This window comes from Medicago sativa, chromosome 6 (assembly GCF_051527215.1).
Source record: "Medicago sativa cultivar Bolivia chromosome 6, Bolivia_mono, whole genome shotgun sequence".
Taxonomy (NCBI): Eukaryota; Viridiplantae; Streptophyta; class Magnoliopsida; order Fabales; family Fabaceae; genus Medicago; species Medicago sativa.
The window spans coordinates 2,875,848-2,894,722 of NC_140754.1; the positions used below are offsets into that span (position 1 = coordinate 2,875,848).

The window sequence follows — 18,875 nt, forward strand, 5'->3', positions numbered from 1 at the left end:
AATTTAAGATAAAAAAGTTAAACAAATGACATATAAAAACTAACAAAACAGTTCATCATGATTTTGGGACTTCTAGGGGATTATGCATAGAGTTTGATCACCGTCTTAGATTAAGAGAAACCTCACAAGTGAGATTGATATCATATCTTCGTCCAAAACCTTTAGGCATCAGGAGTCATCTCACTTATATGATGTTCAAAATCTATTATTCCATCCAATACAGAACTTTAATACACATTTGATAAATTATCATTCAACTATCCACCTCCGTAATTACATGACGTATTTAAATATGGTCAATTGAAATCACAAAATGTTCAAAAAAATTAGTTGGCAGTGGTTTCATGGGGAGGGGTTTATGTTTCTTTCTTCCATGAGAAGAAATAAAGAAAATTAAAAGCAAAAAAAAAAAAAATCAAAAAAGGAATTAAAACACAAGGGAAGATAGGCGAAAGAAAATAAGTATTGTGCATTTTTTTTGTGAGAGTATAGAGAATATTGTGAGTTGCTGGTTATTTTATGGGTTGGTTGAAGGAGTCCGAGATTTTTGGGTAATTATTTTACCAAAAAATTAGATTCAATTAAACAAACGTCACATGATTTTTTTTTATTAAGAAAAACGTTACATGATTTTAAATTGTCTAATAAATATATATTTTTGTCAACTCAGCATAACACAACGACAATTTACCATTTTCACCTGCTACAAAAGTGAATAAATTAAAATAATAGACGTTGAATGAAAAAAAAAACATATTGAAGAGAATGCCACATAAAAACTAAACTTTAAGATGAAAATAAACAAATGACATCTAAAAACTAAAAAAACCGGTTAATAACAATATTGTGATTTTCGCATAATCCTACATTGAGTTTGATCATCTCAACATACAAAGATAATCCAAACACGTGAGTTTGACACCACATCTTAACCTAAACCTTAAGAAATTATGTATATGGATCATATCACTTATATGTTGCTCAACATCTACTCTCACATCCAATGTGAAACTTTAGCTCACAGTCAGCACATTAACATATCTCACTTAAGTATAAGACTCTCCGCAGCCGACATTTGTCACTGGGATTCACCCATGCTTCATTCGCAAAGTCGAACCGAGTTATAATATCATCATTGAACCTTATGGAAAGAGTCAGCACTGGTGTTAATCTACTCATTAGACATAGAGCAACCACATAAATGAGAATAATACATCTTCATTCAATGTTTTAATTACGACGAAATTCTAGCCCGTGCTTGGCACACGGGTGTCCATACTAGTTATCATCAAACTAATATCAGACACGATATTTCCCTGTCACAATATTTAATTATTCCTCTTTTTTTTTTAACGAAAAATAAATCGTATAGATGGTTATTGGATTATATGGTACACTCTTGTATGTTCCGGTACACCCAATATTTAAATACGATATTTCCCTGTCACAATATTTAATTATTCCTATTTTTTTTTTTAACGAAAAATAAATCGTATAGATGGTTATTGGATTATATGGTACACTCTTGTATGTTCCGGTACACCCAATATTTAAATAAAAAGCTAAATGTTTTTCTTAAAAAATATTTATTCTTTCATTTTTAATTATAATAACTAAATCTTATTCCCTTTAAAAAAACTAAACCTTATTCACCATAAGTGTCGCCAATTTTTTTTTAAATTTTTATAAAAAATGAAACAATATGATATTCCATAAATATAAAAGTCGTCAAATACTTGTATATTTTCTAAAAAGGAGCGCTATTTTATTGATTTATGAAATGAGCATACCAATACACTTCAATTATGGGTGTACCGTAGAAGCTCTCAAAAGAAAAGTTTTAAAAGTACATTTCACCAAAAGTGTCGCCAAATTTTTTTTTTTTTAATTTTTATAAAAAATGAAACAATATGATATTCCATAAATATAAAAGTCGTCAAATACTTGTATATTTTCTAAAAAGGAGCGCTATTTTATTGATTTATGAAATGAGTATACCAATACACTTCAATTTATGGGTGTACCGTAGAAGCTCTCAAAAGAAGAGTTTTAAAAGTACATACAAAAAAAAAAGATAATTTATTCAAAATTGGATAAGATCAGGTAAGATCGAAATAAATTAAAATCGGGTAAGATTGAAATAAATTAACTTGAATTTACCTCGAATTGGAGGTCCTAGAGGAGTACAATCCCATTTTATTCACCTTTGAATACATCGATCTAAAGATACTTTATACTATCAATAAAAGAAGAACTTCTTTCATCTTAATCCTCCATTTTCTAAAGGAATGGAGTTCTAGTAATCTGAAGTTCAACTAGAGGATAACTAAAATCTAAGCAATTTTTTTTTCTTCAATTTTTGAAAATAATTAGTCCATAATTTCGTCATTGATCCATATTATTCAAAATATAAGTTGGTATACAGTTTTTCTTTGGAACGGATTTATATAATTAGTATATATAATATAGTACTTAATTTGGCAAATAGATGAAATGACAAATAAACATTGAAATATACAGAGACAAGTGGAGGGGCCAGAGTTCGAGCCCAGGTCATGGCGTCCGGCCTAACTATTTAAACTTTTTTATTAGTTGAGTTAGGACTTGTGGACTATAATGTAGTATTTTATCCTCCAATAAAATGCAGTTATTCTTTGTGTTTCTATAGCTAGGCAGGTATGTTTTTGAGGCATGTAGAAACTTGAATTTTTGAATAAGTTGGAAGCAGACTCTCTCGGTATGGAATTTCGAAGAATTTATAGAAAAATATGATGTGTCTATGATGCGGTAGGTAATACATTTAATTGAATTTGGATCTATATTAATATGTTTTATTATTATGTCTAAGTTCATTTTTTTAAGGACGTGTATGTTTTTCATGTATACAATAATTAAATATGTTTATAGTGTATGTAAAAATCTATTTCTTGATTGACCAAAAAAGAATACAATTTCTCCAGACAAACAGAGCGAAAAAGACAGTAGCAGCACAAGAAAACCTGCAGAAACCATCTCTCCGGACCAGAATTTTTCTTCTGGTATAGCTATAAAACCATCGGAATCTGATGCTGAAAAAACAGAATCGGGTACGCACAACAAAAAGAGCTGCAATAGCACATAGAGCGAAAAACATAGCATACAAGGGTTCCCTAAATTCTTCATTTTAAATTTACTCAAGCCCCATCACCACGATAAATCTTTAATCTAGTCCGCCACTATATATCACCACCGAATCCTTAACTCCATCTGAAATTTATAGTAGCTGTGCACCAAATGGTCTATCTGAATCGAAACTAGCGATTAATTCATAGAATTCAAAGTTTTGTTTACAAAATCCAGATGCTAATCAAGGATTGAAGCATTTTACTTACCTAAGCAAATGCCATTCAAGTTTTATAATCAAATGCCATACAAGGAGTAGCAAACTACGCGAGGTTTGCATTAAGTGTCTTGCGCAATTGCAATCTTTGTTGCTATATAAAATAAATATTTCTTTACCAATGTTCAGTAAAAGATAAAAATTAGAAAAAGAAGCAATCCCTGTGCACCAGACCTATGGTTTATATGCTTCCTAATAAGGAAAATACGTTCTCTAACCTTCCTATCTAAGCAGCATAAAGCCGCTCTGCAAAACTAAGCTCCGGAAGCCTCCAAATCGAGAAATTTCACTTTGTTTCTAACTATTATATTTTCCATAAACATATATAAATAATAGTGCACAACTTATTTATAAAACATATCTAAGACTAACTTGCAGTTCAGCATATCAGCATGCCTGAAAGCAATTATGTGCACACAAAATTACCAATGCTACTAACGATTCATCAAACAATGGCAACTTCACCATTAAGTTCACTTCATCAATATAAATATCGGTCACTAGATTTCAAACGAAGAGATTGAATCAGAAAAATGAGCACATGAAACTCTAGGAGCAATTTTTGAAGTTATTATTACATTTACCATTAATTAACACCGAACTATAAAGTCGTGACCAAAAACTAGAAGCAACATAAAATAAATATATAATAGACAAAAACACACGAAGGGAGTCTTCAATAGCCAACATAGCAAGGTATGTAGGTTTGTAATAATATTAAGCTCAAGGTGATATGAGACTCTCAACGTAGACATGAGAGTCGAACAAAGTAGAAGGGAGCCCTTGAATCTCAAGACTCTTTACGGTACCATTCTTGTAATCATAAACATACAACTTATAACTAATCTCCAACAACACTTGGTCATCTTCCTCGTAAATATAAACGAGATTGGCATAGACATCCTCAAAGGGAACAGTGAACAAATCCTCAAAGGGAACAGTGAACAATTTAGTCCAAGAATCTTTATTTCCATAATCCTTCATAGCCCAAATATCCAAAAAAGATATGGTGTGAGCTAGGATGCATAAGCAATCCCTGGAAACCCCCACGCCGAGGTAACACAAAGGTTTATCTAATTCATAATCAGGCTGTGAAATTTCTTGATACGACTCGTTACCTAAATCAAGAGAAAGAATGACAAATGAAAAGCCATTCTCATGATATCGTTGTATGACCCAGTTAATGCTGCCACTTAACTTCCCAGCACGCCCTTCGAGTATACCCATGATTTCGGAAGGAAAGTCTGGAATCCTTCTCCAAAAATTTGTCCCTAAAGTATGAACCCTTACTTGAGTTTTGCAAAAAGTACTAAACATATGATATTCATAGGAAATAACAACAACTACTTTGTAATTACCAGTAAAATGATCATACACGATATTATATTTAAATGTGGTGCTCATTGAAGAGTAAGGTAGATTTTCCAAAGGTGGCAATATCTTGAATTTCCTGGTACAAGGGTTCCATACCATAGTCACATAATTCGCGGTTCGTTCCGGTACGCGGTACGGGTACGGGTTCGCGGTACGCGACAGGAGAAGAATTCGGTACGTATAGGGGTATACAGCTTCGGTACGCTCCGGTTCGTAGTAGTAATAATACCTAAATAAATATAGTGAGCTATAAAAAAAAAGTATTTTTTTACCTAATTTCTTCTACCAAGTTTCTCACTCTCCACTCTTTGTTCATGTTCTTCTCACTCAGTCCTCAACTCATGGTGATTCATTTTATATTTACTTTGTAGTCTAAACCTTTTTTTCAACCAATCAGCGGTAACCATGCTTTGGTACGCTTGGTTCGCTGGTTTGTACGTACCAATACGCCGAAGTACCCGAATTCGGTACTCACGTACCAATTCGCAATTCTTCCTTGATTACAAGAATTATGTGACTATGTTCCATACTACCAGATTGTGATTCTCATAATTGGAGTCTTGTGTGCTGAAACAGATGATGCCATCACAAGAATCCTCTATGATAGCAATAATGCTATAGGCGCTTAGAGGAAAGTTAAGCTTAGTATCCGGGATGGCCGTAGTGTTGTTGTTTAAAACATAGGGAAGTGAGGAATCAAAGAAATTGAACTCCTTTCTTAAAAACAAACCCCACTTCCGTTTTGAAATGAAATCCGTCGGACAAATGACGAGGTGGTAATCGCGGGTATGCGACAAGCGAAGGTGGTCTTTAGCAAATTTGGGATCGGAAATTATGGAATTCAAGTACTTGGAGACACACTTGAGTTTCATAAGTGACTTAACAGAGAGTTTATACAAGATTTCCAACAACAAATCAAGTGATAATAGAGTAAGGAGGCAGATATGATTTCTTCTCTCGGTCGTCAATAGTTTCCTCATGGTTGTTGTGGCCGCATGCATTCTTAGTAATTGTCAAGTGTTTATTTAAAAATTAAAATAGATTGAAACCCTAGTGAGATGACTGAAACCCTACTGCATGGTTGCTTGAAAAGTAGCCCAATACATTTTCTTTTCTTGAAGAAGTAGCCCAATACTATTAATTTCGGAAAAGCATTAGGATTTGCAAAATATTATAATTTTTATTTTTTTTTGTCAAGTACGCGTGGCTTGAAATTCAGTTATGATCGCAGGGACGGATCTAGAAATTTGTGTAAGTGGGGTCAATATCATATCAATAAAATTTATATAAAAACTAGCGAAATGACGGGCACTCACGTGCCCATCTTTCCGCTCTTTTGATTGCACTAACGTTTGAAAATTATGGACGATGTTTTTGTTTTTATTATGAAATTTTTATTTTGATTAAAACTATATAAATGTTTGTTGCTATTTTTGAATGACACAAACAACAATCTTTATTATAGAAAAAGTTGTTTAAGGGTATAATTTGGATAATGAAAAAGTAAGTATAAATATACCCACCTAGTTTGTTATACTTTTTAAATGATAGAGGAAAAACAATCAGACATATATATTTATATCGTGTTTGTTACATTTTTTAATATTTAAATTTATTCTTATCTGTTTGTTACATTGTTATTTGAATTGAATATTAAGGGCATTTTTGAAAAGAAAAATCCAACCCAAAAAAACTGAAAGAGGTTGTTTTCTGTATATATAGTATAGAATAGATATATAAATATGTGATCGTTAAATATTTATATAAGTTCTGTTTATAATTGCTTTTAAATGTTGTTTAAAGAAATTGCTTTTAAATGTTGATATTTTTTCATTTCTAACGTATTAAAAAAATATAACATTGATTAATTATTTTTCCAACGAATGAACGTCAATCATACTCATAAGTCATTTTTCAACAAATATAGATAGTACTTTATAGTATAATAATAGTTTTAGGGTCTTGTTAACAAATGTCATACGAACATTGAATAGGGATTCCATAAAAGAAATTTTTATCTAAGAAATAGTAATTACTTTTATCAGTTTAATAATTACAACACTATTTTTATGTGAAATAACTTTTTATTTTCTAAATTAACACTCTTAGGACACTCATTAGCATCTTTGTAATTTGTTATAATGTTTTTTTTTGTCTTAGATGAAGTGGTAAACCAGTGAAATTAAACTCATACGCAACTGTGAGGTCTCGGGTTCGAACCCGAATCATGAAGTCCGACCTTGCAATTTCGGCATTTGCCGGTTGAGTTAGGACTTCTAGACTAATTTGTTATAATGTTATAAATGAGTTACATGAAGAAAATAATAATATATAAGTGGAGTCAAATTATATAAATATCAAAATGCTGGTTAAAAAATATGATAGGCAATTGGGGTCAGATGACCCCCCCCCCCCCCCTCCCCTTACCCTCAATTCGTTGTTGTATGATCGTGAATAAATGTGGTATCCAATGTTTGAACCATGACCCTGCAAATTTAATTCAGCGTCCATATAAACCGAGGCTTATGGACCTATATTTGTCAAATATTATTAATATTTTTTTAGTAATTAAGATATTTGCTTAAATGTGCAAGATCCAATGGCTCAGAAAAGTGGAGGGAAAAATAGGGGGAAAATATTAGGGCAACAATAGCTTGAGGGGTTAAGCTTTAGTAATTAAGATATTTGCTTCATAAAAAAAAAGGCAAGAGGATAGGAATAAAATGTTGGAACAAAATGTGTTTAACAATGAACCTTAAAGAGTTTTGATGATAACAAGGTATTAAAAATTGTAAATTGGACTAGCTAATATTTGTTCAAGTGTACAGGATCATAGTTAAAAAGTTACATCATTTATTGGTTCTGAATGAGAAAATAAAGAGCAAAAGGAATCAACAATTTGAAGCTTAGACGCTCCTGAAGGCAACGTGCTACTGAAGAGAAAAAACGCTCCTGAAGTAAAGCCGCTTCTGAAGTAAGAATAGTGCTCCTGAAGAATAGTGCTCCTGAAGACAAGAGGTCCAGAAGCCACATCATCAGAAGCTGCATCATCAGAAGCTGCATTATCAGAAGCTGCCTTATCAGAAGTCATTTCACCAGAAGCTGAAGATCAACTGGATTTGAAAAGATTCAAGGATTGAAGAATCATCACTGCAAAAGCTGTCTATTGGATTCGAAAACACAACAAAAGATTAGTGGAATTTTGCAACGGTCATTTCAAAGGTGTTTGAAGGGATGTGCTTGCAATTTGGATGAAAGCGTTGACATTGTACTATTGTACGAACTGTACAACCACCTTCTCTACTACTCTGTTTTGTGTCCACGCTACAAGACAAGAAAACAGCTCCAGAATACGGTTTCGCCTGCATAGATGTTCCTTTGGATAAGGAATGGATTTCAAATTGGTTCTTCATAGGACAACAACCAAATCAGGCAAAAGATCATTGGTGAAAGATCAAGCTTCAACAACGACTCTTTGATGTGCTGGCAATTTCACAACGTCTCTTTCACACCTCTATATAAAGGAGTGAAGACTTAGAGAATTGGTAATGCTGAACTAAAGACTCACAACATTTTTACAAGTGCCAAACCTCTGCTAAAATTGTTCTGCATTCACTTAGAATTTCTGTGTCTCAAAGTCATATCTTAGAAATTCTTAAGTCATTGAGTCTGTATCTGATTTGTATTGTGAGCACCTCTGATTGTATATCAAGTGTTCAACCTTAAACAATTTTCTGTGTAATTTTGTTTAGTTAGAAGTCTCTTGCAGTTGTGCTTGAGCAGGAAGTCTCTTGATTGTGTTCTTGAGCAAAGGAAGTCTTTTGCTTGTGTGCTTGAGCAAAGGAAGTCTCTTGCTTGTGTGCTTGAGCAATTGTAATCAGATATTACTCTTAGTGAAATCTCCTTGGAAGTGCAAGGGGGACTGGACTACTTCCGGATTGTGGAAGGAACCAGTATAATTGCTTTGTGTCTTTCTTCTTTTCTCTCTCTGTTTTATTCCGCTGCATTTAGATTCTGATTACCACTTCAGAAGCTGTCTCACTTAGCTTCTGACCAGTGTGTTCAGTTTGTAGGAGAAATGAAGAATTTTCCAAAACACAATTCAACCCCCCTTCTTGTGTTTTTCTCACCTTCATAAAATTGGTGCGATGCAATTTTTTAGATGGAATTTGTTATGTTATATAATTACAAACCTAAAAGTGTAGAAAATATTTGATTAAAAAAAAAAGGAGGATATGAATGAAATTTGTTAGGTTAAAAAATAAGGATTCGGCTGACCAAAATTATAGCAAACTTGATTACAAAATTCGGCTGGCATTAAGTAAGATGATCAATGGCTAAAATTGAATGGCGCCTAAATATGCAAGATCCAATGGCTGAGAAAAGTGGAGGGAAAAATGTGGGGAAAATATTAGGGCAACAAAAGCTTGAGGGGTTAAGCTTTAGTAATTAAGATTATCAATGACTAAAATTGAATGACGCCTAAATGCGCAAGATCCAATGGCTCAGAAAAGTGGAGGGAAAAATAGGGGGAAAATATTAGGGCAACAATAGCTTGAGGGGTTAAGCTTTAGTAATTAAGATATTTGCTTCATAAAAAAAAAAAGGCAAGAGGATAGGAATAAAATTGGTGCGATGCAATTTTTTAGATGGAATTTGTTATGTTATATAATTGCAAACCTAAAAGTGTAGAAAATATTTGATTCAAGAAAAAAAAAAGAGGATATGAATGAAATTGTTAGGTTAAAAAATAAGGATTCGGCTGGCCAAAATTATAGCAAACTTGATAACAAAATTCGGCTTGCATTAAGTAAGATGATCAATGGCTAAAATTGAATGACGCCTAAATATGCAAGATCCAATGGCTCAGAAAAGTGGAGGGAAAAATGGGGGGAAAATATTAGGGCAACAATAGCTTGAGGGGTTAAGCTTTAGTAATTAAGATTAAGTTAGAAAGTTAGAAGATAAAAGCAGCAATCCATGTGCATTAGAATCGGATTCTTTCAAGCATGACCTTCATTAATTTTCCGTTTCTATTCTAAATTTTATACTTAAAAGGAACAGATGGAAGAAGTAAAATAATTTGTTAAGTTGGTTTAAGAGTGTTGCAAACAGAATCACACACTTTTTTTTTTTAACAGCAAAAATTTATTAACCTAGTCCCTGCACAAGACGAACATTTACCAACAGGTAGAAAATACAAAGCAAAGACGCCGTATATAGGCGAAACATCCAAAAAATATTCTTAAAAACACCAATGCAAACACCACCTAATCAACGGCTACCACCAACACCAATAAGAAATTTGACAACCAAAAACCAAAATCACCTAAAAATAATCCGAATCCCCACACATCCTCGTGAATGATAACATAAACAAATTTGAATCACCTATCATCTGTTGCTCACTAAAATCCCTCCAAACAAACCAACCAATCAAAAACCCGAAAACATAACTGCATCTTCTAATCACCACATCTAAACCCAAAATAATTCCTCAAAAAAGACTTATTCTAACACTCATTCGGATTAAACCACCAATCAATCCCAGCCTACCCGAGAAGACATCATAACAAACCCAAAACATGCGCCAAGAAACTGACTCCCACACATCATGATTAATTAAGTTAAAATATGCTAATTAAAGCAAAACACCTCTTCATATTAACACAAGGTAACATACATTGTTGAAGCATAGCAATTACTAGATGACAACAAGGTAAACAAGCAGCAGGAGATGGCTTAATTTCAATCAAATCAAGTTAACGATAAAAATCATGACAGAAAAATGCTCTTCATGACAGAAATGCAAGAAGTCATTAAAGAAAACTTCAAAATCATACTCCTAGGGAAAAATGAAAATAATTATGACAGAACAAAAGTAAAAGGCCTCAAGTGTACTGTAATTTCGACGTTAACATCCCAATGAAACTGCAAGCTAGGTATCTATTAGCCGTACAAGTGTGGATAATGGAATTCAAATATACGTAATAAAAGATCAATAAATTTCAAAGGAAGAGACTCAAAAAATTGAGCAAATGAGCACATGAAACTCTTAAGAGAATTTTTTAAAGGTATTATTACATTGACCATTACTTATCATGAAACTGTAAGTCAGCACTAAAACTAGAACCAAGCAACATATAATAAAGGACATAACAAAAAAGAAACACGTGAGGAGAATCTTCGAGAGCCAACATAGCAAAGTATTAAAGTCAAGGTGATATGAGACTCTCAATGTAGACATAATTAGAGGTAAACCTAGTAGAAGGGAGGTCTTGAATCTCGGGAATCTGTACAGTACGATTCTTGTAATTGTAAACATACACTTTGTAACATAAGTCCAGGAACACAAGGCCGTCCTCCTCAGAAATATAAACCAGGTTGACAAAATCAACACCATTATAACCAAGTTCCGTGAACGGAACAGTGAACAATTTACTCCAAGAATCTTTATTTCCATAATCCTTCATAACCCAAAAATCCAACAAATCTTTAGTGTGAGCAAGAATGCATAAGCAATTCCTAGAAACCCCCAAGCTGAAATCATGCAGAGGATCGGCTAGACCAAAATCAGGCTGCATAATCTTTTGATAAGACTCGTTTCCTAAATCAAGAGAAAGAATGACCCATGAGGAGACCTTCTCTTGATCTTTTATGGCCCAGTTAATGGTGCCACTTACAAATTTCCCCACATGCCCTTTGGGTGCACCCATGATTTCAGAAGGGAAGTCTGAAATCCTTCTCCAAATATCGGTACCTAAAGTATGAACCCTAACTTGAGTTTTGAAAAAGTTAGAAGAGCTATAAACTTGATAGCGATAAACAGCAACTACTTTGTAATTATCAATGAACCGATCATACCCGATGCTGTATAAAGGTTTTAATGCAAGGGCAGGTCGATACAAAGGTGGCAATACCTTTAATTTCCTCGTGCAAGGGTTCCATACTACAAGATTACCATGGTTGTAATTGCCGTTTTGAAAACATATGATGCCATCGCAGGAGCCAATAATGATATGACTATCGTCAGAAGTGTTTAGGAGAATGTCATAACGATTGGTCCGTGACAAGCGAAGTTGATCTTTGGCAAATTTAGGATTGGAAATAATGGAATTCAAGGACTTGCAGACACACTTGAGAATCAATAGTGACTTCACAGGGAGCCTGTACATGATTTCTAACAATAAATTGAGCGATAACATATCAAACAGGCCGAGCAGGTCAGAAGAGTTTTGTTTTCTTACGGAGGGAGTTAATGGTTGCCTCATGGTTGGTTGCTTGATTGTGACGGTAACAAAGTGAGTGTGAAGGGGTTAATCCAACAATACACGCGATTGAATTGAAACCCTAACTGGAGCTTTTAATGTGAAGGGTTGTTTGTTTGTGACACACAACATAAACGCCTTTATAGAGGATTTTGGGCTTTGAACTATATGAGCTTTTCGAGAAAACTATTTGATGAGGAATTATTTTTAGGCCCTCTCAATATCTCTTACGCCTCTTAAAATTCTTTTTTAACTCCTTATATATATAAAGAGATATCAAATTACACCAAAGAAATGTTACGTCGTTCAATATTATTTTACTCGATTCATATTTTTTAAATTCGACTATTAAATTGTAGGTTTATATCATATACTTCCTCCGTTCTTTTTTAAGTGTCGTTTTGGAATATTAACACCAAATTAGCGAAATGTATTTTTACACATTTTCTTTCTATTATACCCTCATATTAATCCACCAATAAATTCTTATTATTTTTCACACACTTCTCTTTCAATAAATTTAATATATTATCTATCTCTCATAACAAACAATCGTTAGTTACGATCATTTTCTTCAACAATTTTTTTTTTTTTTTGCACAATCTTTTTCTCATAACAAACTAGTTTAGAGACCCGGCGTTGCCCGGGTTAGATATTAAATAAGTTTTATAAGTTTGTGTGCACGAATACACGTGTCAGTATATTAGATTGAATTTATTTAAATTTACAATTATAATAATATCATAAAAATAAATATAAATATTTCAAAAAAAATTAAAAATAAATATAAATGATGAGATGAATGTCCAATGCAAGAATAAAAAGTGTAACAAAATCAATAATGAATTAGTCCAAGTGGTAATAGTTTTGGGTCCTTTAAACATGGACTATTACTTTCCCACCTCATTGCCTTCTCCCGCGCCCTGTAAAATTTCTAAAAATGCCCTTGTGCATTCCGGATTTTAAAATTTGGATTCATGTTTACTATTTTGGATTTTATAATCCGGACAATTCTTATGTATAATCAGCCATCAGACTCTCTCACATTTCAACAGTTTTCAGTTTTCCTTTTAAAAACAACAAAAAACTAAGTAAAAACTGCTAAAAACCTGTCAAATAAAATCATAAAAATATAAAAATGGTACCAAAAAATTCTAAAAATCAAATAAAACTAATGGAAATTTTTTCGAATTTTTCTGAGAATATGAAAAATTAATAAAAATGAAAAATGGTTCTAAACGATGGAATTTTAGATTTTGAGGGGCGGAGTCCCGTAAGAAGTCCCTTCTATGGGAGTCATGGTCCTTGAATTTTTTCTGATTTTCTGGCGATGTTTCGGAGCAATCCGATCAAGTAGCCCGAAAACCCGATTTTTGTTAAATAAAATATTGGTTAAATAAAATAGAAAAAATAATAAAAATATTGAGAATGAATGTGGAAGTGACATGTGGCATAAAAAACCTTACTTTATATATATACTATTGATTGATTGATTGATGTGTAGTTTGTTGAGATAAAAAATACTGAGTGCATAAGATCAAAAGTTTGTTGAGATATTTATGTTAAATAAAATAGAAAAAATAATAAAAATATTGAGAATGAATGTGGAAGTGACATGTGGCATAAAAAACCTTACTTTATATATATACTATTGATTGATTGATTGATGTGTAGTTTGTTGAGATAAAAAATACTGAGTGCATAAGATCAAAAGTTTGTTGAGATATTTATGTTAAATAAAATAGAAAAAATAATAAAAATATTGAGAATGAATGTGGAAGTGACATGTGGCATAAAAAACCTTACTTTATATATATACTATTGATTGATTGATTGATGTGTAGTTTGTTGAGATAAAAAATACTGAGTGCATAAGATCAAAAGTTTGTTGAGATATTTATGTTAAATAAAATAGAAAAAATAATAAAAATATTGAGAATGAATGTGGAAGTGACATGTGGCATAAAAAACCTTACTTTATATATATACTATTGATTGATTGATTGATGTGTAGTTTGTTGAGATAAAAAATACTGAGTGCATAAGATCAAAAGTTTGTTGAGATATTTATGTTAAATAAAATAGAAAAAATAATAAAAATATTGAGAATGAATGTGGAAGTGACATGTGGCATAAAAAACCTTACTTTATATATATACTATTGATTGATTGATTGATGTGTAGTTTGTTGAGATAAAAAATACTGAGTGCATAAGATCAAAAGTTTGTTGAGATATTTATGTTAAATAAAATAGAAAAAATAATAAAAATATTGAGAATGAATGTGGAAGTGACATGTGGCATAAAAAACCTTACTTTATATATATACTATTGATTGATTGATTGATGTGTAGTTTGTTGAGATAAAAAATACTGAGTGCATAAGATCAAAAGTTTGTTGAGATATTTATGTTAAATAAAATAGAAAAAATAATAAAAATATTGAGAATGAATGTGGAAGTGACATGTGGCATAAAAAACCTTACTTTATATATATACTATTGATTGATTGATTGATGTGTAGTTTGTTGAGATAAAAAATACTGAGTGCATAAGATCAAAAGTTTGTTGAGATATTTATGTTAAATAAAATAGAAAAAATAATAAAAATATTGAGAATGAATGTGGAAGTGACATGTGGCATAAAAAACCTTACTTTATATATATACTATTGATTGATTGATTGATGTGTAGTTTGTTGAGATAAAAAATACTGAGTGCATAAGATCAAAAGTTTGTTGAGATATTTATGTTAAATAAAATAGAAAAAATAATAAAAATATTGAGAATGAATGTGGAAGTGACATGTGGCATAAAAAACCTTACTTTATATATATACTATTGATTGATTGATTGATGTGTAGTTTGTTGAGATAAAAAATACTGAGTGCATAAGATCAAAAGTTTGTTGAGATATTTATGTTAAATAAAATAGAAAAAATAATAAAAATATTGAGAATGAATGTGGAAGTGACATGTGGCATAAAAAACCTTACTTTATATATATACTATTGATTGATTGATTGATGTGTAGTTTGTTGAGATAAAAAATACTGAGTGCATAAGATCAAAAGTTTGTTGAGATATTTATGTTAAATAAAATAGAAAAAATAATAAAAATATTGAGAATGAATGTGGAAGTGACATGTGGCATAAAAAACCTTACTTTATATATATACTATTGATTGATTGATTGATGTGTAGTTTGTTGAGATAAAAAATACTGAGTGCATAAGATCAAAAGTTTGTTGAGATATTTATGTTAAATAAAATAGAAAAAATAATAAAAATATTGAGAATGAATGTGGAAGTGACATGTGGCATAAAAAACCTTACTTTATATATATACTATTGATTGATTGATTGATGTGTAGTTTGTTGAGATAAAAAATACTTAGTGCATAAGATCAAAAGTTTGTTGAGATATTTATGTTAAATAAAATAGAAAAAATAATAAAAATATTGAGAATGAATGTGGAAGTGACATGTGGCATAAAAAACCTTACTTTATATATATACTATTGATTGATTGATTGATGTGTAGTTTGTTGAGATAAAAAATACTGAGTCCATAAGATCAAAAGTTTGTTGAGATATTTATGTTAAATAAAATAGAAAAAATAATAAAAATATTGAGAATGAATGTGGAAGTGACATGTGGCATAAAAAACCTTACTTTATATATATATACTATTGATTGATTGATTGATGTGTAGTTTGTTGAGATAAAAAATACTGAGTGCATAAGATCAAAAGTTTGTTGAGATATTTATGTTAAATAAAATAGAAAAAATAATAAAAATATTGAGAATGAATGTGGAAGTGACATGTGGCATAAAAAACCTTACTTTATATATATACTATTGATTGATTGATTGATGTGTAGTTTGTTGAGATAAAAAATACTTAGTGCATAAGATCAAAAGTTTGTTGAGATATTTATGTTAAATAAAATAGAAAAAATAATAAAAATATTGAGAATGAATGTGGAAGTGACATGTGGCATAAAAAACCTTACTTTATATATATACTATTGATTGATTGATTGATGTGTAGTTTGTTGAGATAAAAAATACTGAGTGCATAAGATCAAAAGTTTGTTGAGATATTTATGTTAAATAAAATAGAAAAAATAATAAAAATATTGAGAATGAATGTGGAAGTGACATGTGGCATAAAAAACCTTACTTTATATATATACTATTGATTGATTGATTGATGTGTAGTTTGTTGAGATAAAAAATCCTGAGTGCATAAGATCAAAAGTTTGTTGAGATATTTATGTTAAATGAAATAGAAAAAATAATAAAAATATTGAGAATGAATGTGGAAGTGACATGTGGCATAAAAAACCTTACTTTATATATATACTATTGATTGATTGATGTGTAGTTTGTTGAGATAAAAAATACTGAGTGCATAAGATCAAAAGTTTGTTGAGATATTTATGTTAAATAAAATAGAAAAAATAATAAAAATATTGAGAATGAATGTGGAAGTGACATGTGGCATAAAAAACCTTACTTTATATATATACTATTGATTGATTGATTGATGTGTAGTTTGTTGAGATAAAAAATCCTGAGTGCATAAGATCAAAAGTTTGTTGAGATATTTATGTTAAATGAAATAGAAAAAATAATAAAAATATTGAGAATGAATGTGGAAGTGACATGTGGCATAAAAAACCTTACTTTATATATATATACTATTGATTGATTGATTGATGTGTAGTTTGTTGAGATAAAAAATACTGAGTGCATAAGATCAAAAGTTTGTTGAGATATTTATGTTAAATAAAATAGAAAAAATAATAAAAATATTGAGAATGAATGTGGAAGTGACATGTGGCATAAAAAACCTTACTTTATATATATACTATTGATTGATTGATTGATGTGTAGTTTGTTGAGATAAAAAATACTGAGTGCATAAGATCAAAAGTTTGTTGAGATATTTATGTTAAATAAAATAGAAAAAATAATAAAAATATTGAGAATGAATGTGGAAGTGACATGTGGCATAAAAAACCTTACTTTATATATATACTATTGATTGATTGATTGATGTGTAGTTTGTTGAGATAAAAAATACTTAGTGCATAAGATCAAAAGTTTGTTGAGATATTTATGTTAAATAAAATAGAAAAAATAATAAAAATATTGAGAATGAATGTGGAAGTGACATGTGGCATAAAAAACCTTACTTTATATATATACTATTGATTGATTGATTGATGTGTAGTTTGTTGAGATAAAAAATACTGAGTCCATAAGATCAAAAGTTTGTTGAGATATTTATGTTAAATAAAATAGAAAAAATAATAAAAATATTGAGAATGAATGTGGAAGTGACATGTGGCATAAAAAACCTTACTTTATATATATATACTATTGATTGATTGATTGATGTGTAGTTTGTTGAGATAAAAAATACTGAGTGCATAAGATCAAAAGTTTGTTGAGATATTTATGTTAAATAAAATAGAAAAAATAATAAAAATATTGAGAATGAATGTGGAAGTGACATGTGGCATAAAAAACCTTACTTTATATATATACTATTGATTGATTGATTGATGTGTAGTTTGTTGAGATAAAAAATACTTAGTGCATAAGATCAAAAGTTTGTTGAGATATTTATGTTAAATAAAATAGAAAAAATAATAAAAATATTGAGAATGAATGTGGAAGTGACATGTGGCATAAAAAACCTTACTTTATATATATACTATTGATTGATTGATTGATGTGTAGTTTGTTGAGATAAAAAATACTGAGTGCATAAGATCAAAAGTTTGTTGAGATATTTATGTTAAATAAAATAGAAAAAATAATAAAAATATTGAGAATGAATGTGGAAGTGACATGTGGCATAAAAAACCTTACTTTATATATATACTATTGATTGATTGATTGATGTGTAGTTTGTTGAGATAAAAAATCCTGAGTGCATAAGATCAAAAGTTTGTTGAGATATTTATGTTAAATGAAATAGAAAAAATAATAAAAATATTGAGAATGAATGTGGAAGTGACATGTGGCATAAAAAACCTTACTTTATATATATACTATTGATTGATTGATGTGTAGTTTGTTGAGATAAAAAATACTGAGTGCATAAGATCAAAAGTTTGTTGAGATATTTATGTTAAATAAAATAGAAAAAATAATAAAAATATTGAGAATGAATGTGGAAGTGACATGTGGCATAAAAAACCTTACTTTATATATATACTATTGATTGATTGATTGATGTGTAGTTTGTTGAGATAAAAAATCCTGAGTGCATAAGATCAAAAGTTTGTTGAGATATTTATGTTAAATGAAATAGAAAAAATAATAAAAATATTGAGAATGAATGTGGAAGTGACATGTGGCATAAAAAACCTTACTTTATATATATACTATTGATTGATTGATGTGTAGTTTGTTGAGATAAAAAATACTGAGTGCATAAGATCAAAAGTTTGTTGAGATATTTATGTTAAATAAAATAGAAAAAATAATAAAAATATTGAGAATGAATGTGGAAGTGACATGTGGCATAAAAAACCTTACTTTATATATATACTATTGATTGATTGATTGATGTGTAGTTTGTTGAGATAAAAAATCCTGAGTGCATAAGATCAAAAGTTTGTTGAGATATTTATGTTAAATGAAATAGAAAAAATAATAAAAATATTGAGAATGAATGTGGAAGTGACATGTGGCATAAAAAACCTTACTTTATATATATACTATTGATTGATTGATGTGTAGTTTGTTGAGATAAAAAATACTGAGTGCATAAGATCAAAAGTTTGTTGAGATATTTATGTTAAATAAAATAGAAAAAATAATAAAAATATT

At 30.2% G+C, this 18,875-nt stretch overlaps 2 protein-coding genes across 2 annotated transcripts; both read right to left on the reverse strand.

The window, feature by feature from the left end:
• Positions 1 to 4,102: 4,102 nt before the first annotated feature.
• Positions 4,103 to 5,733, reverse strand: LOC146912041 (F-box/kelch-repeat protein At3g23880-like). Its single transcript, XM_085717994.1, has 2 exons — positions 5,275 to 5,733; positions 4,103 to 4,840 (listed from the first exon to the last, which is right to left on the reverse strand). The coding sequence occupies exons 1-2, from the start codon at positions 5,731 to 5,733 to the stop codon at positions 4,103 to 4,105; spliced, it is 1,197 nt and encodes a 398-aa protein (XP_085574120.1).
• A 5,063-nt stretch (positions 5,734 to 10,796) lies between these two features.
• On the reverse strand, positions 10,797 to 12,070 carry LOC146912042 (F-box/kelch-repeat protein At3g23880-like). Its single transcript, XM_085720577.1, has one exon. The coding sequence runs from the start codon at positions 12,022 to 12,024 to the stop codon at positions 10,969 to 10,971; it is 1,056 nt and encodes a 351-aa protein (XP_085576703.1). The 5' UTR covers positions 12,025 to 12,070; the 3' UTR covers positions 10,797 to 10,968.
• Between the last annotated feature and the right edge of the window lie 6,805 nt (positions 12,071 to 18,875).

Bases quoted from the DNA above. Each gene is read 5' to 3' on its own strand.
- LOC146912041 (XM_085717994.1), bottom strand. From the start codon at position 5,733: ATGAGGAAACTATTGACGACCGAGAGAAGAAATCATATCTGCCTCCTT. The intron at 4,841-5,274 runs ATAGTCACATAA...ATGGTATGGAAC, and splicing joins ACAATCTGGTAGTATGGAAC to CCTTGTACCAGGAAATTCAA.
- LOC146912042 (XM_085720577.1), bottom strand. From the start codon at position 12,024: ATGAGGCAACCATTAACTCCCTCCGTAAGAAAACAAAACTCTTCTGAC.